Genomic DNA, 24538 nt, shown 5'->3' on the forward strand with positions numbered 1-24538 from the left:
AGTCCTATCCTGTCAGGCTTCTACAGCATATCTCAAATCCACTTATGCATAAATCTGGGCCTGGCTCTAGTTATGACACTCAGTTCTAAGTCTTCACAAATAAAGAAATGCGTGTTTTTACCTTTGCAGTCTTCTATTCCTTCTCTTGTAACCCCTGGGTGGTTACCCTTACCCTCAGGGGCAAATCTCGGAAATAGGCCCATTTCTTACTTGCCTGGGTCTCAGCCCAGCCAACACCTTGAGAGGATTCTTTCACTCCCGCTCCTCCTCCAGGAGACCTGTACTCAGAGTCTCGCTTCTGGAGATCTCTTGCCTCGGAACCTCTCTGATCCACTGTGTTTCGGGGGATTTAACCACCTTCCGGCCTGAACCCTGTCTCTCTGACTCAGCCTCCAACATAGCAGGTTAGTGCCACCTGCTGTAGGGTGGCTTAACTGCAACATCAGTGAGGGAGTGCTCTCAGGGACACCTGCTGCTATACCACTCACTTCCTCACAGCATGTAATTTCAGCACTGTGGGCATTCAATAGGAATAAAAGATATTGTTGATCGCTATGGGGAGAATTCTATAAATGGGGCGTAAAGTTATGTGTAAAAAAACTGGCGCTAAGCTAGTATTCTATAATGGCAGAGTTGAGTGTCAAATCTGTTACAGAATACTGGCACAAGCCTGCAGTTACACATCAAACTTTAGGCGCAACCACCTAAGCCATCTCTATGTTGGTGTAAATGCTGGTGGCTAAAAGCAGCAGTTGGGCACGTAAATGCAACTAATCTATAAAGCCTGCTCTGAAATAGTCATAATACATGTGGCCTGCCCATTCCCCATCCCATGGGAACAAAATTGTGGAGGCAGACATGGTTAAAGTAGAAGGAATCTTAAAAATCTTTACTGAAGTAGATTAAAATGCTGCCCAATATGGCCGTGTTTTGCCCTGTTCCAATCCCAGTAGAATCCTGTTTATGTCTCAACCTCTCCAAGAAATCCTGGGTCTGGCTAAAATCAAAAATCTGTAGTCCTCAAAAGAGTGATTCTTCTGTATTGAGTGGGACACCAGCCCCCAAATTCTACATATCATGCCTTAATTTCTGCGCAGAAATCGGAGCGTATTCTATAATAATACGCATAACTTAATTGTTTAACTAGCTAATCAGCACTGTTAATTGGATGTTAACAAGCAATTATCAGCACTAATTGGCATTAAGATTTATGCGCACAACTTGCTAAGCATATTCTGTAATGTTGTGCACCTAAATTCTACGTTGAATGGTTGAAAAGGGGCGTGGCCATGGGCAGGGCATGGGCGTTTCTAAAATCTATGCGCATTATTATAGAATACACCCGCTCTGTGCCTAATTTAGGCCCCAGGATTTACGCCACAAAAATGTGGCCTAAATGGACGCAACCAAATTTGGTCATGTGAAGAGGCGCTTGGCATGTTCTATATACTGCATGGAACTTTAAGCCTATTCTATAAAATTTAGGTGTACTTTAGAGAATACACCTTTACCACGCAGATTTTTCAGGCACCATATATAGATTCTAGCCCCAGGGGCTTATCTATTGGAAAAGAGATTGATCTTAAGGTTTAAATAAATAAATAAATAAAACACTGTCTCTCCTCATAGTCTTAACCAAGAGTTTGACCTAGCACATAAGCACCGCCATACTGGGAAAAGATCAATGGTCCATCAAGCCCAGCATCCTGTCTCCGACAGCGGCCAATCCAGGCTTCAAGAACCTGGCAACCCCCCCCCCCCCCCCCCCCCCAAATTAATTTTTAATAATGTTCAATGGACTTTTCCCTCAGGAATCTGTCCAAACCCCCTTTAAACTCCGTAAGGCCAGCTGCTGTCACTACATTTTCCGGCAACGAGTTCCAGAGTCCAACTACACGCTGAGTAAAGAAAAACTTTCTCCTGTTTGTTTTAAATCTACCATATTCTAGCTTCATCTTGGTTCTATTGTTGTTTGAAAGTGCAAACAAACACTTCACATCTGTCCACTGTACTCCGCTCATTATCTTGTAGACCTCTATTATATCACCCCTCAGCCGCCTTTTCTCCAAGCTGAAGAGCCCTAACCTTCTCAGCCTTTCCTCATAGGGAAGTCGTTCCATCCCTTTTATCATTTTTGTCGCCCTTTTCTGCACCTTCTCCAATTCCTTTATATCTTTTTTGAGATGCGGTGACCAGAATTGGACACAATATTCGAGGTGCAGTCACACCATGGAGCGATACAACAGCATTATAACCTCCTCGTGTTTGTTTTCCATCCCTTTCCTAATAATACCCAACATTCTGTGTGCTTTCTTAGCCGCCGCAGCACACTGAGCAGAAGGTTTTAACGTCTTATCCATGATGACTCCCAGATCCCTTTCTAGGTCTATGACTCCTAACGCGGAACCTTGAATGACATAGCTGTAATTCGGGTTCCTCTTACCTACATGCATCACTTTGCACTTGTCAACATTGAACTTCATCTGCCACTTGGACGCCCAATCCCCCAGTCTCGCGAGGTCCTCCTGTAATCTTTCACACTCTTCCTGCGACTTGACGACCCTGAATAATTTTGTGTCATCTGCAAATTTAATTACCTCACTAGTTACTCCCATCTCTAGGTCATTTATAAATATGTTAAAAAGCAGTGGTCCAGGCACAGACCCCTGAGGGACCCCACTAACTACCCTTCTCCATTGAGAATACTGACCATTCAATCCTACTCTCTGCTTCTTATCTTTCAACCAGTTCTTAATCCATAGTAATACCCTACCTCCGAACCTGTGACTCTCCAGTTTCCTCTGGAGTCTTTCATGATGCACTTTGTCAAACGCCTTTTGAAAATCCAGATACACAATATCCCCATTCCAGGGGGTATTCTATACCCTGTATTCGGCAGGCTTATAAGCGTGCTTGGTATGCCCAACGATTGTTACTACTTTTGGACAAACCAAAAGAAAAAATGAACAAATTGGTTTGTGTGTTGGGATTTTCAACTTTGGCTCCTCAAGTGGCCCGATTAATATACAAACATTGGCATCCAATTTTCATGCAGTCACCCTGTATTCCATATTCTCATGGACGTAATCTAAGGGACAATTTGGTACACACCACTGTGATTCATGCTAGCCAATTTACTGAAGAAGCAGTACATCAACCTTGTGGAGAATGTCAGTTCTGTGTTCAGACTATAACTTTCAAAGAATGGACATACGTGCTGACACAGCAGACTTACAAATTAAGATACAATACTACTTGTTTGTCATCTTTTGTAGTATATATAATAATGTGTCCCTGCAATCTATACTATGTAGGACGTACTATTAGATGAATGAAAATTCGATTAACACAAAAGTCGATTTACAACACACACTGTTACTGCTCCTCTAGTGGCTCACTGTTTGCAATTTCAACACAAGTTTACAGATTTACGGTGGTTCATTATAGATCATGTTCCAGAATCCCCCATGGGGACTGATCGGGTCACGAGTTTGGCCCGTCGGGAACAATGGTGGATTTTTACATTACAGACTATTAGCCCTAAAGGCTTGAATGAAAGTATTGAGTGGAATACTATAATTTAGTGGTTCTTGATAACTTTTGATTTATAAGCGTTTAGAAGAGAAGAGGTATCATCTAAGACTTTGATATGGGTACTTTTTCATAACTTAGAACATTCAAAGAAACACAAAGTTTTCTTATTTTGTAGCGACGTCATCAAAGGAACTTCCTGTGTGTAGCCATGAGACGGGTGCCTATAAAACCTACCTGATTGAACATTTGAATCGTCTCGCAGTTTGCTTTTCAATGACAGATGGTGCAGAGAGCTGCCTTAACCCTAGTCCCTGAAGAAAGAATTTTGAAACCCGTGGAGTTGGGCGCATTTAGGGGAAGGCAATTGGTCGGATGTGTTCTTACAATTTAGCCTTTGGACATAGCGAGGCATTGAGGAGACAGCACAAAAGAAAAAGAAAAACCAGGTAAGTGCTGCTTGATTTTTTGAGAGTATTGCCATTTGTGAAAACTGGTGTTGGTTTACACAACTTATTACATTAAAGACTGGTTTCTACATAAGGGCTGGTTTAGAAGGTATATCATTTAGAAAGTTATGTGAACATACCAGCCCATTAGCACTTACACGGTGTTTTAATTACACATAAAATGAGTAACCCGATGAAAGAAGTGCTACACCACTAGGCAGCAGTGTAACTGAGTGCCGAAAATAGTGGGAATATCTGAGGGTACTCATAACAAAAAATATATATACATATTATGGCAATACTTTGGAATATATTTGTATGAACTTTCATTAGGTATTAGAGATCCTGGTTCCAGCAGTGGATTATATTCTATTTATCTACCAGAGAATTGTGGATATTTACTGTTCTGTTGTACAAAGATAAACGCACAAAGCACAAAACCTGTTCAAAGTGGTATTTTCAGAAAAAAAGACGTTTTTCTTTTTTCAAAAATGGTTACATTTGTTATTCTGATTTGGGGCATTTAGCGCAAAACGTCCAAAGTCCGACTTAAAGTCATATTGAGAATGCCCCTCCACATCAGGCATGGATGTTGTTTAAAAATGCCATCTTGGAAGCCCAGACCAGATGCATTCTAAGTATTTACAAAGGTGGAAAAAAGAGAAAATGAGAGCCAGTATGGTTAAAAGGTGAGGTAAAAGAGGCTATTAGAGCCAAAAGAATGACCTTTAAAGAATGGAAAAAGGGCCCAAATGAAGAACATAAGAAGCAATATAAACACTGGTGAGTTAGATGCAAAGCTTTGATAAAGAAGGCTACAAGAGAATATGAAGAGAAATTTGCCACAGAGGCAAAATCTCACAGTAACAACTTTTTCAGGTACATCAGAAGCAGAAAGCCTGTGAGGGAATCCATGGGACCGTTAGAACATGAAGGAGCAAAAAGGACACTCAGGAAGGACAAGGCTATAGCGGAGACACTGAATGAATTCTTTGCTTTGGTCTTTATGGAAGAAGATGTAAGAGATCTACCTGTACCAGAAATGGTTTTCAAGTGAGATGATGCAGAACATCTGAAAGAAATTTTGGTGAACCTGGAAGACAAGGGCATAATCGAATGGAAACATCTATCTCCATGGGCGTTTATCTCTGAGAACGGGTCCGTGAAGAGGCGGACTGAACTGTATTTTCGTAAAAAATAGACGTCCATGTTTTATTCGACAATTTGTGAGGTGGGCGTTTTTGTTTTTCAGCGATAATGGAAAATGAAAGCGCCCAGCTCAAAAACGAATAACTCCAAGACATTTATTCGTGGGAGGGGCCAGGATTCGTAGTGCACTGGTCCCCCTCACATGCCAGGACACCAACCGGGCACCCTAGGGGGCACTTCTACAAAAACAAAAAAAAAGGTAAAAGAGCTCCCAGGTGCATAGCACCCTTCCCTTGTGTGTTGAGCCCCCCAAATCCCCCTCAAAACCCTCTGCCCACAAGTCTACACCATTACTATAGCCCTAAGGGGTGAAGGGGGGCACCTACATGTGGGTACAGTGGGTTTGGGGGGGCAGTTTGGAGGGCTCCCATTTACCAGCACAAGTGTAACAGGTGGGGGGGGGGGATGGGCCTGGGTCCACCTGCCTGAAGTCCACTGCACCCCCTAATAACTGCTCCAGTGACCTGCATACTGCTGCCAGGGAGGTGGGTATGACATTTGAGGGTGAAAATAAAAAGTTGTGAAACGGCATATTTTGTGGTGGGAGGGGGTTTGTGACCACTGGGGGAGTCAGGGGAGGTCATCCCCGATTCCCTCCAGTGGTCATTTGGTCATTTAGGGCACTTATTGGGGCCTTATTCGTGGAAAAACAGGGTCCAGGAAAAGTGCCCTAAATTCTCGCTACAAACGCATATTTTTGTTCCATTATCAGCGAAAGGCGCCCATCTCTGATCGGCCGATAACCACGCCCCAGTTCCGGCTTCACCACGCCTTCGACACGCCCCCATCAACTTTGTCCGCATCCGCGACGGAGTGCAGTTGAAAACGTCCAAATTCGGCTTTCGATTATACCGCTTTATTCGTTTTTGTGAGATAAACGTCTATCTCCCGATTTGGGTCACAATATAGGCGTTTTTCTATTTCGATTATAAGCAGGATGCTGAGACAAATCGACAAATTAAAGAGTAGTAAACCACCTGGACCAGCTGGTATGCATAAAAGGTACTGAAAGAACTCAAACATTAAATTGCTGATCTGCTGCTAGTAATCTGTAACCTGTCATTAAAATTGTCTGCAGTACCTGAAAATAGGAGGGTGGTCAATGTAACACTGATTTTATAAAAAGGTTCCAGGGGTGATCCAGGAAATTACAGACCAGTAAGCCTGACATCAGTACTGGGTAAATAGTGGAAACTATTAAAAAATATAAAATTATGGAACACATAGATAAACATGGTTTAATGGGACAGCGTCAGCATGTTTTCAGCCAAGGGAAATCTTGCCTCACCAATTTGCTTCATTTCTTTGAAAGTGTAAATAAGCATGTGGATAAAGGTGAGCCAGTTGATGTAGTGTATACAGATTTTCAGAAAGCTTTTGACAAATTTCCTTATGAGAGACTCCTGAGAAAATTAGAGTCATGGGATTAGGAATTGGTTATTGGACAGAAAACAGAGGGTAGGGTTAAACGGCCATTTCTCTAAATGGAAGAGGGTGAATAGTGGAGTGCCACAGGGATCTGTACTGGGATTGGTGCTATTTAACATATTTATAAATGATCTGGAAATTGGAATGACAAGCGAGGTGATTAAATTTGCAGATGACACAAAACTATTCAAGGTTGTTAAAACACATGCAGACTGTGAAAAATTGCAGGAAGACTTTAGGAAACTGGAAGACTGGGCATCCAAATGGCATATGAAATCTAATGTGGACAAATGCAAAGTTAGGAAGAACAATCCAAATCATAGTTACCTGATGCTAGGGTACACCTTGGGAGTCAGCGCCCAGGAGAAAGATCTAGGTGTCGTTGTACACAATGGAGGAGATTCTATAAATGGCGCCTAAACAATCAGCACTGAAATTAGTGCCGATTAAGCGTATTCTATAATCAGCACCTAGATTTAGGTGCCAATTACAGAATAAGCTTAGTTGGTATTTCAGTACCTAAATTTGCGTGCATCCATTTACACCAGATAAAACATGGCGTAAATCCTGGCGCGTGATTTAGGCACACTGGGTCATATTATATAACTAGGCGCCTAAATTTTGAAATGCCCATGAAACGCCCATTTTCCTGCCATAACCATGCCCCTTTTTGCCTCCACGCATTAGAAGTTCGGCACACATTGTTACTGAATACGCTTAGCGAGTTGTGCGCCTAAATTCTAATCAGTGCCAATTAGTGCTCATTATTGCTTGCTAAGTGCTGTTATCAGTGCTCATTAGCTTGTTAAACCAATTAAGTTACGTGCGGTGTTATAGAATCTGCGCCAATTTCGTGCCTAAATCTAAGCGCACTATATAGAATCTGGGGGAATACACTGAAATCTTCAGCCCAGTGTACAGCGGTGGCCAAAAATGCAAACAGGATGCTAGGAATTCTTAGGAAAGGGATGGTAAATAAGACTGAGAATACTATAATGTGTCTGTATTGCTCCATGGTGCAATCTCACCTTGAGTATTGCGTTCAGTTCTGGTCGTTATATTTCAAAAAAGATAAAGCAGAATTTAAAAAGTTTTAAAGAACAGTGACCACAATAATAAAGGGGATGGAACTGCTCTCATATGAGGAAAGGCTAAAGAGGTTAGCGCTCTTCAGCTTGAAAAAGAGACAGCCGAGGGTGGATATGGTTGAGGTCTACAAAATCCTGAGTGGTGTAGAATGAGTACAAATGAATTGATTTTTTTGCTCTTTCAAGAAGTACAAAGACTAGGGACTCAATGAAGTTATATGGAAATACTTTCAAAACAAATTTTTTCACTCAACAAATAGTTAAGCTCTGGAACTCTTTGCTGGAGGATGTAATAACAGCGGTTAGCGTATCTGGGTTTTAAAAAGCTTTGGACAAGTTCCTGGAAGAAAATTTCATAGTCTGTTATTGAGATGGACATAGGGAAAGCCACTGCTTGCCCTGGGATTGGTAGTATGGAATGTACTATTTTGGGATTTTGCCAGGTACTTTTTTGCCGTCATCCACTATGTTACTATCCACCTTATAATTGAAAGAGAAAAACGCCTAGATTTCGACCCAAATTGGGAGATAGACGTTTATCTCACAAAAACGAATAAATCGGTATAATGGAAAGCCAATTTTGGACGTTTTCAACTGCACTCCATCGCAGAAGCGTACAAAGTTGACGGGGCGTGTCGGAGGCGTGGCGAAGGTGGAACTGGGGCGTGGTTATCGGCCGAGGAGAGATGGGCGCCTTTCGCCGATAATGGACAAAAAGTATGCGTTTGTAGCTAGAATTTAGGGCACTTTTCCTGGACCCTGTTTTTTCATGAATAAGGCCCCAAAAAGTGCCCTAAATGACCAGATTACCACCAGAGGGAATCGGGGATGACCTCCCCTGACTCCCCCAGTGGTCACTAACCCCCTCCCACCACAAAAAATGATGTTTCACAACTTTTTATTTTCACCCTCAAATGTCATACCCACCTCCCTGGCAGCAGTATGCAGGTCCCTGGAGCAGTTGTTAGGGGGTGCAGTGGACTTCAGGCAGGTGGACCCAGGCCCATCCCCCCCTACCTGTTACAATTGTGCTGCTTAATGCTTAGTTGTCCAACCCCCCCAAACTCACTGTACCCACATGTAGGTGCCCCCCTTCACCCCTTAGGGCTATAGTAATGGTGTAGACTTGTGGGCAGTGGGTTTTGAGGGGGATTTGGGGGGCTCAACACACAAGGGAAGGGTGCTATGCACCTGGGAGCTCTTTAACCTTTTTTTTTGTTTTTGTAGAAGTGCCCCCTAGGGTGCCCGGTTGGTGTCCTGGCATGTGAGGGGGACCAGTGCACTATGACTCCTGGCCCCTCCCACGAACAAATGCCTTGGATTTATTCGTTTTTGAGCTGGGCGCTTTCATTTTCCATTATCACTGAAAAACAAAAACGCCCAGCTCACAAATTGTCGAATAAAACATGGACGTCTATTTTTTTTTTTTTTGAAAATACGGTTCGGTCCACCCCTTCACGGACCCGTTCTCGGAGATAAACGCCCATGGAGATAGACGTTTTCGTTCAATTATGCCCCTCCACGTTACTTCCATATCCTAATTCCTTCCCCACCCCCAGGACATGTCATTTTATAACTGATATTCCCTTATTTTATCATCCCCACTTTAATATTCCCTTATATCTTGTTTGTCCTGTTTGTCTGTCCTAATTAGATTGTAAGCTCTGTCAAGCAGGGACTGTCTCTTCATGTTCAAGTGTACAGCGCTGCGTACGTCTAGTAGCGCTATAGAAATGATAAGTAGTAGTAGTAGTAGTACTTGTGACCTGGATTGACCACTGCTGGAAACAGGATACTGGCCTAGATGGACCATTGGTCAGACCCAGTATGGCATGGTCTTATTTATTTATAGAATTTATTATAAACATATTTATTCTTACAGTTTTTATATTTTGCTTGATCATAGCTCAATGTGTTAAGTTATGTGACTTGTTAGTGAGATATGTTTTGTAGTATTATACAGTAAAAAGGTTGCCCCCAAAGCAGCCCATGTACAGTGAAACATAGCCTTGTCAGACAGCATTTTAATTACTTCAGTAAAGATTTTTAAGATTCCTTTCATTTTTACTGTATCTCTCTCCACAATTTCCTTTCTTTGGGACTTAGCAAAATGTTTGCCTACTTGTGTTAGAACATTTAGTAGGTCTTTTACAAAGACGCGGTAGCGTTTTTAGCACGCGCTGATTAACACTCACTAAATGCTAGAGATGCCCATAGGAACATATGGGCATCTCTAGTGTTTAGAGCACGCTTATTTTTAGCATGGGCTAAAAACGTTAGTGCTCCTTTGCAAAGGGACCCCTTAGATGCCAAGTTATAGAATAGTGCCTAAGTGCACTGAGGCACCTAACTGCCATTTCAGCTCCATTTTGGTGCCTAACAGCCACTATCTCCCACTGCCATGCCACAATTTGTAACTTTAGGCACCATTTATGGAATTCCACCCCCTATGCTTGACCACTGTCCCTGTCTTTCACACACACACACATACATGATGATGGTATGGGGATACTTTTTTTGGGTAGGACTGGAAAATAATACACGTAGATTATATTTTCAAGTCCATACGCATTATTTTCCTTTCAAATTTATCTGCACTAAATAGAGATGCAGAAAGTTTTAGTTTGCAGCCTGGATTTAGGGGTCCTTTTACTAAGCCACGGCAAAAAGTGGCCTGCGACAGTGCGAGCGCATCTTTTGGTCAAACGCCGGGCCAGTTTTTGCCAAGTCTTGGAAAAAGGGCCTTTTTTTTAAGGGGCCAGAAAATGGACTTGTGGCAAAATAAATACCAGCGCACGTCCATTTTCAGACTGACACCTTACCGCCACCCATTGACGTAGCGGTAAGGTCTCAGGCGTTACCTGGGTGCCCACTGCCATTTACCGCCAGGTAAGAAAATATTTTCTACTGCGTGTTTGCAGCACGCTGTAAATTCAGAATTACTGCCTGGGGCACATGGTAGCTGGGCGGTAATGACATTTTGGTGCACACTGGATGCGCATTAGCCCTTATGCGTCACTGTAAAAGGGCCCCTTAATGTGGAGTACAGCTTGAGATTATAAATTAGGAATTTTTTGTGTTTGGGGGATTAATAGGAGTGATTATGAGAAGGTTCTTTTTAATTATTATTAGTTTGGAAGAGGAATTGGGAGAATGTAAATTGTTAATGGGGGTTGAACAATAGAACAGAATATGATTGCTATATTACTTAACAGAGTTGAATTTTTTTTATTGTAAATCACTTTGGGTCTGGCCAAAGAGGAACTATATAAACACATAAAAAAAGTCTATGCTACTTTGTATCGGCAGCAGCAAGTCCCAAAGGTAAAAACACTTGTATTCTTTCTCTTTGAAACTTAGGGGTCCTTCTACTAAGGTGTGCTAATAGTTTTAGAGCGCGCTAAATGATAGGAATATAATAGGCATCTTATCATTTAGCGTGCACTAAATCTGTTAGCACACCTTAGTAAAAGAACCTCTTAGAGGCAGATGCAGCAATCAAACGTAAAAAAATCTAAATCGTTAAAGTCCCTAACGATTTTAAAATAACGAAAAATGCACCAAAAAAAAAAGTCACACATGCTGGAATCGGTATTGAAACGTACAATGTATCAAAGAATCACAATACACATCGTTAATCGGCCCCCAAATCATGCGCAGAGCAGCCAAGCGTTATGTTAGCTGCTCTGCGCATGCCATAAACAGTCAAATCACAAGCACATGGCAAATTGAATTGACACATAAAAAAATAAAACTAAAAAAAGGATCGGGAGGGGGCAAGGGCGCTCATCAGGAGCGTCCTGTACGGACGGCCTTGCCCCCCCCCCCCCGCCGCTGCTCCCCACTTTCCGCCGCTCCCCCACCCCGAAAAAGCAAAATTGTAGCAGCCCCTGCCCCCCTCCCTTCCTCACTACTCTCAGCTCCGCCTCCCGACATCCTCCGTCTGTGCCCCGCCCCCTTTGGGGGTCGTCGCCGCCATTCCCCTTCTCCATCGGGCCCCCCTCCCTCTTACCGGGCCCGTGCAGCGCCTCTCTCCTCTGTCCGAAGGCGCTGCACGGGCAAGAAGAACGCTGAATCAGCTGATGCCTGCCTTCGCGATAGAGCGTCTTTCTCCTCCTGGGCCCGCCCCTGTCTGACGTCAGTAACACTGACGTCAGACAGGGGCGGGCGCAGCAGGAGAAAGACGCGCCATCGCGAAGGCAGGCATCAGCTGATTCAGCGTTCTTCTTGCCCGTGCAGCGCCTTCGGACAGAGGAGAGAGGCGCTGCACGGGCCCGGTAAGAGGGAGGGGGGCCCGATGGAGAAGGGGAATGGCTGCGACGACCCCCAAAGGGGGCGGGGCACAGACGGAGGATGTCGGGAGGCGGAGCTGAGAGTAGTGAGGAAGGGAGGGGGGCAGGGGCTGCTACAATTTTGCTTTTTCGGGGTGGGGGGAGCGGCGGAAAGTGGGGAGCAGCGGCGGGGGGGGGGCAAGGCCGTCCGTACAGGACGCTCCTGATGAGCGCCCTTGCCCCCTCCCGATCCTTTTTTTAGTTTTATTTTTTTATGTGTTTTCTGAGGTCCTTTGGACCAATCACAGCGCTTTTAGCTCTGCTAATGCGCTGGGATTGGCTCAAAGTTTGTTTATTTTTTCACTTAACACTTTTTCCTGGCACAGAGCTGTCCTAACGAGAGGTCCAGACCTCTCGTTAGTTTTCCTGCCTTTTTCCTGCGTAAAGGCAATCGGAAAAGGTTTGTGCATGTCGTTTCAATGGGGTTTTCACACTAATTGCTCATCTCCATTCCGTTTTCGTTAGCTGCTACTGTCGTCGGAAAATAGGCTTAAGTGCATGGAAAGGATCGGAAATTCTTCCCCGAGGGCTCATTTAACGATGAAAAACGTTTAGTGCATCTGCCTCTTAGTGCAAAACAAATGAATAAAAAGTAGGCAGAGACCTTGTCCTAATAGAGACAGTATGAAAAAAGACTTCTCAGTAAGCTCTTTTTTTTCAGTTATTAGCTTTCGATATGGCCAACAGAGGGTTACCACTTGTAGTGCTGCCTGTGTTATGTACTGTACATATAGCATTGTGCTTTGCCATTGAAATAAATACAGTAAATGAAAATCACTGCACCTTTTCACCAGGTTCTCCAGGGTCACCCTGATCAAAGAAGAATGAACAGATATTCTATTATAACACTAGACAATACTGGAGAAATATGCTATGATATAGTAAACAGCACAGACAACATTTAGAGCACAAGATAACAGCAGATATATTTCATTTATAGCCACAGGTGATTTAGGAGAAATAGGCAAATCATAATTTATAGCTATGTAATAAAGGGAAAAAATATGAGTTGTGAAATTATTCAGTACAAACGGAACAGAAAAAACAGCTGAAGATTTCAATATAAGATGCAAAGGAACAGCAGAGAAAAATAAAACACAAGCCTGACTAAAGTTAAAAGCCTTTATTGCACCTATATGTCTAAGTCAGCAGAACTTACATACTTTAGAAGCCTCCACCTGCATCAGAGACAATTAGATGATTCATAAAAGAGATCTGGATATAAAAACATAATAGGGCCATCCAAAACAGGGAGACATGAAAAAACAATAAAAAGAAATCTTAATAGAATAGACATTTAAAAATCATTAAAATAATACCAAGGGGAAAAAAGGGGGAGGTTTGGTGGAAGAAAAGGGGAGAAAAAGCAAAAACAATGGCCAAAATGGTTAAACAAAAGTCTTTTACCTTAAAAAGGTGTAATGACAAGTAAACACGTACCCACAAAATCACTTTCATCAACCAGGATATCATAACCTTACATTTGGAATTATTTAGCTATAGGCTGCCTTTAACAGAAAAATGGGGATAATATCATAGGGGAAATGGTACTTGATATACTGCCTTTCTGAGGTTTTTGCAACTACATTCAAAGTGGTTTACATATATTCAGGTACTTATTTTGTACCAGGGGCAATGGAGGGTTAAGTGACTTGCCCACAAGGAGCTGCAGTGGGAATTGAACTCAGTTCCACAGGATCAAAGTCCACTGCACTAACCATTAGGCTACTCCTCCACTCCTTACAATAGCCTTACAATAGGCAAAGGGCCATCATAACTTTATTATAACATTAGGAATAATAATTTCTTCTCCTTCTTCTTCTTTAAAGAAGCCTGGAACTGAAACAAATGGGCCTGGGGGAAGGGAGCAGGGAGTTGGATTCTATACCCCAAATGGATTCTGAAGAACTGTCTGGCCATAACAATTGTTGTGTATGGGAGTCCAGTTTCCAACAGTAATGAGAAATGAATGTGAGGCCTGAAGATTATATTGCGGCTCTGCAAATTTCCTTTATGGAGGCTGATCTCAAGAAGGCTATCAACAAAGCCATAGCTCTAACATTATGAGCTATGACATGACCCTCTAGAGACAGCCCAGCCTGGGTATAAATGAAGGAAATGCAGTCTGTCATCCAATTAGAAAGAATGTGTTTGCCAATAGCAGCCCCATTCTGTTTGAATAGAAAAAAAAAAAAGTCAGGAGGACTGCTAACAGGCATTAGTCTGCTCCAGATAGAAAGCAAAGTCTCTCTCTTGCAGTCCAGAGTGTACAATGAACTTTCACCTTTATGGGCATGAGGTTTGGAAAACTGCTGATAGAACAACTGACTTGCTAAGGTGGAATTCTGACACTATATTAGGAAGCAACTTAAGATGGATGCGCAGGGCCAGTGTCGTGGTCCTGATGCCACTCTGAGGTAGGTGAGCTCTTGAGTTCTCCCGAGCTTGGCTAGTCCCAGGAGATAACCGCGCCCCCGACTCTTCACCCGCGGCGACCGCCGTTCACCGAGGGTTGAGCCCTCAGCTGCTGGCGGCCAGCGGGACTGCTGGAACCACGGGGTGACGGCTGGCCTAGCGTGAGGTGGACACAAGCACAGTCTAAGAAACAGCTGGCAAGACGACTAAGCTCCACGAGGAAAACACAGTCTAGGAAATGGCTAGCAGGACGGCTAGCTCCACGAGGAAAACACAGTCTTGGAAATGGCTAGCAGGACGGCTAGCTCCACGAGGAAACACACAGGCTTGGAAATGGCTAGCAGGACGACTAGCTCCACGAGGAAACACACAGGCTTGGAAATGGCTAGCAGGACGGCTAGCTCCACGAGGAAACACACAGGCTTGGAAATGGCTAGCAGGACGGCTAGCTCCACGAGGAAACACACAGGCTTGAAATGGCTAGCAGGACGGCTAGCTCCACGAGGAAACACACAGGCTTGAAATGGCTAGCAGGACGGCTAGCTCCACGAGGAAACACACAGGCTTGGAAATGGCTAGCAGGACGGCTAGCTCCACGAGGAAACACACAGGCTTGGAAATGGCTAGCAGGACGGCTAGCTCCACGAGGAAACACACAGGCTTGGAAATGGCTAGCAGGACGGCTAGCTCCACGAGGAAACACACAGGCTTGAAATGGCTAGCAGGACAGCTAGCTGAGTGGCTTCAAACAAGGAAACGGAAGCACTGGATCCCCTCCGTGCTTCCGTTTAAATTCCCCGCTCGTCCTAGCAGTGGAACAGCTGGAGCCAATCCTCGCTGCCGGGGCCGGCAGCGGGGCCCTGATTGGTGCTCCCCTCCGCGGGGCGGAGTTCCTCCTAAGATGCGCCAATCCGGCGCGAGTGGGCGGTGCCTCCTCGCTGGTCCTGCTGCAGCGAGGAGGATGCCGACGCCGGCGCCGCCATTTTGGCCGGCGGATCTCCCTCTCCGAGGCCGGCGCTAACTCCCCGGGATCGCCGGCCTCGGAGCAAGTTGCAGCTGCTGCGATCCCCGTGGGAGCCCTTCCTCGCTGCCCCGTCCTCCTCGGGCGCTCCAACCACCTGTTCCGGCCCGTGGAGCCCCAGGTAAGGGCCCGGAACGGGACAGTATCCTCCCCGGAAGACCCCCTCCTCCGGGGCCCGGGTTTGGACGGATATCGGGCGTGGAAGGCCTTGACCAATTCGGGAGCATGAACATTAGCCGCGGATTCCCAGGAATTATCTTCGGGACCAAACGATTTCCATGCCAACAAATAATACAGTCTTCCCCACCGCCACTTGGAGTCAAGAATGTCTTCTACCTCGTATTCCGGTTCTGGAGACACCTGGAGATCCTTCTCCGGGACGGGAGGCGGGTGCCACCTGGACTCTCGAAACCTCTTGAGGAGCGAGATATGGAAGGCGTTATGCACTCGTAGGGTGGTGGGTAACCGTAAGCGATATGTTACAGGTCCAATCCGTTCTTGGATCGCAAAGGGTCCCGCGTATCTCTGTCCTAGTCTTCGGGAGGGTCCTGGGAGTCTTAGGTGTTTCGTGCTTAACCACACCTTTTGTCCAGGGTGGAGCACGGGAGCCGGCTGCCGGTGGCGATCTGCAAAGTGCTTGTCTTTAGCTGCGGCCTTCTCTAATTGTTCCCTAGCTATCCTCCAGACCTTCTGTAGGTCGGCTACTACTTGGTCCCCAGTTGGTGTCATGGTGGTAGTCGGGAATGGGCCTGGAAGCCGTGGATGTCGTCCATATACCAGGAAAAACGGGGACTGGCCTGAGGATGAGTGGTCACTTTGGTTATAGGCGAACTCGGCCCATGGAAGTAGTGAGACCCAATTATCTTGTCGTTGGTTGACAAAAGCTCTTAAGAAGTTTTTCAGGGTTTGGTTTACTCTTTCCACCATGCCGTTGGTCTGCGGATGGTACGCGGATGAGAAATGATTCTCCATCCCCAAGGCTTTGCATAACCCTCTCCAGAAACGAGAGGTAAACTGAGGCCCTCGATCACTAATGACTCGAATGGGCAGTCCATGTAGTCGAAAGATGTGGTGGACGAATGCTTGAGCTAGCGCTGCAGCTGTCGGAAGGTCTGTGAAGGGAACAAAGTGAGCCATCTTAGAGAATCGATCTATCACCACCCAGATCACAGTCTGACCCTGGGAACGAGGTAGATCGGTGATGAAATCCATGGATATCTCCGACCAAGGACTGGTCGGTATGGGTACCGGTTGTAGGTCTCCCACAGGGGGTCCTCCTACAGGCTTGGTTCGAGCACATACTGGGCACGAGGTAACAAACTGGAGGATGTCTCGTCTCATCTGAGGCCATCGATAGTGTCGCGCAATGAACCGGAGGGTCTTGTGGAACCCGAAATGTCCCGCGCACTTAGAGGCGTGTCCCCATTGCAGGACTCTCTTCCGATCGGCGACCGCCACGAAGCTCTGGGCTGGGGCAAGCTCTCCGGTGGCGGTGCTGAGACAAGCGGGATCTAACATAGGCTGAGTCTCCTGAATGTCCTCGGGTATCTCAAAGGCCCGAGAGAGCGCATCTGCCGGAGTGTTCTGGGAGGCTGCTCGGAACACTAGTTGAAACTGGAATCGGGAAAAGAACAAGGACCATCGGGCCTGTCGGGGATTCAACCGCTGAGCCTCTTGAAGGTATAGGAGGTTTTTATGGTCCGTGATAACCGTGAACCGGTGCTCTGCTCCTTCCAGTAAATGCCTCCACTCTTGCAGTGCGAGTTTCAAGGCCAAGAGTTCCCTATCTCCAACTGTATAGTTTCGCTCGGCAGGAGAGAATTTGTGTGAAAAGAAGGAGCAAGGTTGCCGCCGACCCTCGGGGTTGATCTGAGAAATGACCGCCCCGGCCCCTAACGCGGAAGCGTCCACCTCTACCGTGAAGGGTTTCTCAGGATCGGGGGTTAGTAGAATAGGCGCGGATTCAAAAGCCTCTTTGATTTGCTGGAACGCTGCCTGCGCTTCTAGCGGCCAATCCCTCACCCTAGCGCCCTTATGGGTGAGCTCCGTCAACGGGATGGTCAACCGGGAATATTGTGGGACGAATTGCCGATAGTAGTTCGCGAAACCCAGGAAACGTTGTAAGGCCTTCAGACCCTTCGGTTGGGGCCACTCGCGAATGGCCCGGAGTTTGTCTGGCTCCATCTTTAGCCCCCCTGGAAGCAGTACATGCCCCAAAAATGGTAAGGATCGTTGATGGAAGGCGCATTTACTTAGCTTCGCGAACAGATGGGCTTGACGTAGGCGGTACAGCACCTCACGTACATGCCCCGGATGCTCCCTGGGGTCCTTAGAGTAAATTAGGATATCATCCAGATATACGATCACCGTGGAATTGAGCAAGTCTTCTAGTACACTATTGATGAGCCGTTGAAACACCGCAGGGGCATTACAAAGTCCAAATGGCATTACCCGATATTCAAAATGCCCCTCATGGGTATTGAAGGCCGTCTTCCATTCGTCCCCTGCCCGGACTCGTACTAGATTGTAAGCTCCCCGCAAATCCAACTTCGTGAAGATCTGAGCTCCTTGCAGTCTATCCAAGAGCTCGGGAATAAGTGGTAACGGGAATCGGTCCTTCACAGTGATGGCATTTAATCTCCGATAGTCTATACAGGGTCGCAAGGTCCCATCCTTCTTGGTGACAAAGAAAAACCCCGCCCCGGCTGGAGATGTAGACGGCTGGATGAACCCTTTCCGTAGATTCTCCTGGATATACTCTCGCATAGCCTTGGCCTCTCCTCGGGACAATTTGTACGGGCGGCCTCGGGGAGGAACCGTATCGGTCTTCAGAGTAATGGCACAGTCAAAAGGCCTGTGTGGGGGTAGTACTTCTGCCTCCTTGGAACTAAACACATCAGCAAAGTCTCTATAATCCATGGGCAGGGAACCCAGCTCCTCGGTTCGCTCCCCGGGCAAAGTATTTAAGGCCGGGCAGCTCCCACCCCGGTCCTTACAACAGGTCTCCTGACAGGATCTTCCCCAACCTTGAATCTTTCCCCCGGCCCAGTCGATCACCGGGTTGTGGCGGCGTAGCCATGGCAAGCCCAGGACTACCGGGTGGATGGTCCGGGGTAATACTAAAAACTCGGCCTCCTCCAAATGTCCCTCCCCTACCTGTAGGCCCAGCATAGGCGTAATCTCAGTGACCGGCTGGGGAAGTGTAGTGCCCTGGATGGAAGTTATCCGCAGGATAGGCCTGCGGGGAAGCGTGGGCCAGCCCACCTGCTGAAGCAGTTCAAGCCCAATAAAGTTGCCCCCAGATCCCGAGTCCACCAGAGCCCGAGTCTGGACCGTGGTCTCCTGCCAGCGTAAGGTCACTGACAAGATAAGCAAGGTCTCAGGTAGGGGAGCAGCGTGCCCCAAGAACCCTCCCCTCAGGGTGTCTTGGGGAGCGCATTTCCCGACCGAAGGGAGCAATTCCGGAGGAAATGCCCAGCCTGCCCACAGTATAGACACAGTCCCTTAGACTGACGGAATTCTCGCTCGGCGGGGGTCAAACGTTGCCGACCCAACACCATGGGCTCCTCTCCGGGCTCCGTAGAGTCCCGGTTCACCTGACGGGGCGACGGTCCCTTGCTCGTCCTGGCGGAACTACGTCCCCACTTCTGCCGCTCCGCCCGGTCCCTGGCCCGCTCCCGGAATCGGGTGTCCACCCGGATACAGAGTGATATGAGGGCATCCAGAGACCCAGGGGTCTCCCGTCCCGCCAATTCATCCTTGATTCTCTCATGTAACCCCTCTCTGAAAATGGCCGTCAAGGACTCCGGGTCCCAGCGCAACTCGGCGGCTAAGGTACGAAACCGGATGGCATAGTCGGCCACTGTCCCTTCTCCTTGATGAATCCGAAGCAGCTCGGATGCCACGGAGGAGGGTCGTCCCGGAATATCAAACACCATCCGGAACCGGCGCTGAAATTCGCTATAATTCCCCAAAAGGGAATCGTGCTGTTCGTCCAGAGGGACCACCCAGTCCCGGGCCTTCTCCGTACACAGGCCCATGACGTAGCCTACCTTACTCTGATCCGAAGCGAAAGCCTCCGGTTGCATCCGGAAGGCTAGATTACACTGATGAAGGAACCCTCGACAACCCTCCGGGTTCCCATCGTATCGTGCTGGCTCAGGGAACCGAGGTCCCACGCGGAACCCTCCCATACGGGGAGCGGCTACGGCCTCTTGGGCCGTAGCCGCCTGGTTCTGTACCTGAAGCGTGGAGAGTTGGGAGCAAACGTTCTGGAGAGCCCCAGACAGGGCATTAAGCTGTTCCTGTTGCTGCTGGAGAACCTTGGCCAGGTCCCGGAGATCAGGTTGCGTCGGTGAGCTCATGGCTTCCGTTTTCTGTCGTGGTCCTGATGCCACTCTGAGGTAGGTGAGCTCTTGAGTTCTCCCGAGCTTGGCTAGTCCCAGGAGATAACCGCGCCCCCGACTCTTCACCCGCGGCGACCGCCGTTCACCGAGGGTTGAGCCCTCAGCTGCTGGCGGCCAGCGGGACTGCTGGAACCACGGGGTGACGGCTGGCCTAGCGTGAGGTGGACACAAGCACAGTCTAAGAAACAGCTGGCAAGACGACTAAGCTCCACGAGGAAAACACAGTCTAGGAAATGGCTAGCAGGACGGCTAGCTCCACGAGGAAAACACAGTCTTGGAAATGGCTAGCAGGACGGCTAGCTCCACGAGGAAACACACAGGCTTGGAAATGGCTAGCAGGACGACTAGCTCCACGAGGAAACACACAGGCTGGGAAATGGCTAGCAGGACGGCTAGCTCCACGAGGAAACACACAGGCTTGGAAATGGCTAGCAGGACGGCTAGCTCCACGAGGAAACACACAGGCTTGAAATGGCTAGCAGGACGGCTAGCTCCACGAGGAAACACACAGGCTTGAAATGGCTAGCAGGACGGCTAGCTCCACGAGGAAACACACAGGCTTGGAAATGGCTAGCAGGACGGCTAGCTCCACGAGGAAACACACAGGCTTGGAAATGGCTAGCAGGACGGCTAGCTCCACGAGGAAACACACAGGCTTGGAAATGGCTAGCAGGACGGCTAGCTCCACGAGGAAACACACAGGCTTGAAATGGCTAGCAGGACAGCTAGCTGAGTGGCTTCAAACAAGGAAACGGAAGCACTGGATCCCCTCCGTGCTTCCGTTTAAATTCCCCGCTCGTCCTAGCAGTGGAACAGCTGGAGCCAATCCTCGCTGCCGGGGCCGGCAGCGGGGCCCTGATTGGTGCTCCCCTCCGCGGGGCGGAGTTCCTCCTAAGATGCGCCAATCCGGCGCGAGTGGGCGGTGCCTCCTCGCTGGTCCTGCTGCAGCGAGGAGGATGCCGACGCCGGCGCCGCCATTTTGGCCGGCGGATCTCCCTCTCCGAGGCCGGCGCTAACTCCCCGGGATCGCCGGCCTCGGAGCAAGTTGCAGCTGCTGCGATCCCCGTGGGAGCCCTTCCTCGCTGCCCCGTCCTCCTCGGGCGCTCCAACCACCTGTTCCGGCCCGTGGAGCCCCAGGTAAGGGCCCGGAACGGGACAGCCAGTCTATTATTGTAAAAGTTCATGTAAGGTGGATTAGCTACTGGGGCCTGGAGCTCAATGATTCTGCAAGCTGAAGTTACTGCCACCAAAAATAAGGTGTAGTAGGTGTAGTAGGGTCGAGAGTTAATGGTATGAAAATTTGTCCTGTCATTTCCTATATAGGTATCTATGTATTTGGGCCTTAAGTGCAAAGGCATTCCCCATATTGTGGACTTAAGATCGCTTAATTACCTGTTAATTATTTTTTTTCTTTTCCTTGGGCCAGATTCTATAAATATCTAAAATGTAGACACATGTCTAAAGTTAGGGGCGGTGTATAGAATAGCACATAGGACCAGTGAACGCACCTAAATTTAGGTACGGCCATTTATGCTACTAAAAATCTGGTGTAAATACCTGTGCGTAAATGTAGGTACACTCCCCCAAATTCTATAACTATGTGTGTAAATTCGAGTAATGCCCCGACACATCCACACTTCTCCCATGGCCACTCCTTTTTTCAGATACACATACATTAGAATTTACACATGCCTCTTTTAAGAATATGCCTAAAAAGATGTGTGCATAAATTCCAATTATTGTTAATTAATTATGATAATTATCACTGACTGGCTCATTACTCAATTGAGTAGCACACGTAAATTGGCTGCATGCATAATTTCACGCACACTACTCAATGCACCTTATATAGAATCCAGGGGTTTGTGTATAAATAGAATAAACTTTCAATTTAAAAAAATTACATCGAGGTCCCATGACACTGCAGGAGACTTGATGGGAGGCTTCAATAGATGCAAAACCAACATAAAATGAACAATAAAGGTTGAAAAAAAATGTTTTTTCCTTCTATTTGGTGATAAGCACCAATTGCACTAGGAGATCCCTAATAGAGTTGATCTTGAGACTTGACTCTGACAAGTGTAGAAGCTACTCAAGCAGTTTTTGTATAGGACTGTAGGATATAGGGTCTTACCCAAACACTAGCCAGCAAACCTCTTCCATTTAAGACTGTAGGATCTTCTAGTGGAATCTTTGGAACCCAGTATAACTTGACAGGGAGGTTGAGTGAATCCACTACTAACCTCTCAATTTCCAAGCCTGTGAGGGCTAGACGTGGTATAACACTGATTCCTGATCTTGTTTTTCAATGATGGAAAAGTTTCTGAGGAAAGCTCCAGAAGAAGATGGAACCATGTCTGTCTTGGCCAGTAAAGGGCTAAGAAGATCACAGTTCTTCTGTCCTACTTGAGTTTCAAAAGAGTTTTCACTATGAGAAGTATTAGAAGATATGTATAGAGAAGATGATCTCCCTAATGAAGGAGGAAGGTATCAGAGGCTAGTCTGCTATGTGATCTCAGTCTGGAGCAGAACAGAGGGACTTGGTGGTGAGTGACATAAAATCGATCTCCATTAAAAACTATGGGGCTCATTTTCAAAAAAGAAAAACGTCTCAAAAACATCAAAAAGTGACATTTGAACATTTTTCTCCCAAAACGTCCATATCATAATTTTCAAAACTCTGATTTGAGGCAGTTTTTTCTGCAATGCACCCAAATCACAAGGGGGTGTGTTGGGGGTGGGATTTGAACATTCCCAAAACTTAGAAATTTTTCTGCCATAATGGAACAAAGTAAAAATGTCCAGGGCTAAAAGTTAGGTCTAGACCTTTTTCGGTCATGCTAAAAAGTGCCCTAAATGATGAGATAACCACTGGAGTGATTAACATGACCCCCCCCCCCCCCTTACTATCCCAGTGGTCACTGACCCCCTCCCATCCATCCCCAAAGATGTGAAAGAAACAGTACATACCATCCTCTATGACAGCTTCAGATGTTACGGTCAGTCCTATTAGAACAGCAAGTCCCTGGAGTAGCCTAGTGGTCAGTGCAGTGAGATGTAGAGAAGACGGCCGAAGCCCATATCCCACTCTAACTGTTACACTTATGGTGGAAAGTGTGAGCCCTCCAAAACACACCAAAAACCTATTGTATCTATATATAGGTGACACCTGCAGGCATATTGTAGTGCTGTACAGTTGGGTATAGTAAATTATTATTAGGTTTTGGACGGCTCACCATACAATATAAAGGGGTAATGGTGAGATATGTACCTGGGACCTTTTATACGAAGTCCACTGCAGTGCCCCCTAGTGTGTCCCACTGCTCTGCTGGGATTTCTGTGTGACTAGTCTACTAAGAGTGCTGGTACCCCATATATCTCAATGGCTTATTTTTATGTGTTTTTCCCTTGGATTTTTTTTTTTTTTTTTTTCAGAAAAGGTCTTGTAAGTTGGACTTCAGAGGCTTACTCAGTTGTCATATCAGTTAATACTGAGCATTTCCAAGTCATAATCATCATTAGTCCAAATCTTAAATTCTAAGAGCCTCTTTTTACTAAACCATGCTAGCGATTCCCACATGGCAAATGCGATACAGCCCATTCAAATTGAATGGGCTACAGCGCATTTGCTGCACCGGGAATTGCTAGTGTGGTTTAGTAAAAGAGGCCTTAAATTTTGCATGTTATTCTTTTATTCAGTTTTATTGGATGATTAAAAACTTTACTCAAATACTTCAGTACTCATCAGAACTCATCAGTATCATCGGTCTACAAGACTGATAATAAGCGGAGTACAGTTTTTAAATATCGGATAATGTTGAATAAAAGGATAACGTGTGCAAAATTTAGAATTTAAGATTTGGACTAATGATGAGTATAGCTTGGAAATGCTCAGTAATAATTGATATGACAACTGAGTAAGCCTCTGAGGTCCAACTTACAGTTAAATTAGTATTTTCAGAAGGAGATCTGTTGATGAGAGGATTGTTATCACGCCTCTGGTTTTCTGAAATATAAGTGCTGTTAATTTGATTTTATCTATAAAGATGCCTTATCTATGTTTTCCCATATTTACCTTTTTTAGGTATCTCTACTGTGTTTTGATGTCCAGACGTTCTTTATGAATCATCTAATTGTCCCTGATGCAGGTGAATATTGCCAAACCATATTGGATTATTGAAATATTTAAGTTGGGCTGGACTTAGACATATTGGTGTAATAAAGGCTTTTAACTTTAATCAGGCTTGTTTTTCTCCATTGTTCCTTTGCAACTCATATTGTCAAATTATTTAACAGGAAGAATTTTTCATGCCAGATCAGTTAACTGTGCTTTGAAATATAAATGTGTATCTGACTTAAGCATATTTTGTTGTGATGGGGGCCCTCAGGATCTGATTGACAGTGATCCCAACACTTCAACTTACACCACTCCTCAAGACAACTGAAAATGAAAATATTGCTTCAAATGTGGTAAATATCATGAAGATTTATAATCTGTGAAGCAGATACCGTACATCATTCAGAAAATAAAGAAAGCTCCATCAAAATAACATAAAAGGAAAATGTAATGTTCAGAGGAGAAAAGTACAGAAGCAAAAGACATGACACTGTAATCATGTGAGTTGTGGGGGGATACTATAAAGGGGAAAGGGAAGGGAAA

General features: G+C 46.2%; 1 protein-coding gene across 1 annotated transcript in view; it reads right to left on the bottom strand.

Moving 5' to 3' along the window:
• Positions 1–24538, bottom strand: part of LOC115462122 (collagen alpha-1(XXV) chain-like) — a 323214-nt gene that overhangs the window by 54456 nt on the left and 244220 nt on the right. The window contains exon 12 of the mRNA XM_030192160.1: positions 12820–12846. Within this exon, the coding sequence (XP_030048020.1) occupies positions 12820–12846 (27 nt within the window). The remainder of the gene's footprint in view (positions 1–12819; positions 12847–24538) is intronic.

This window comes from Microcaecilia unicolor, chromosome 2, assembly GCF_901765095.1.
Source record: "Microcaecilia unicolor chromosome 2, aMicUni1.1, whole genome shotgun sequence".
Classification (NCBI taxonomy): Eukaryota; Metazoa; Chordata; class Amphibia; order Gymnophiona; family Siphonopidae; genus Microcaecilia; species Microcaecilia unicolor.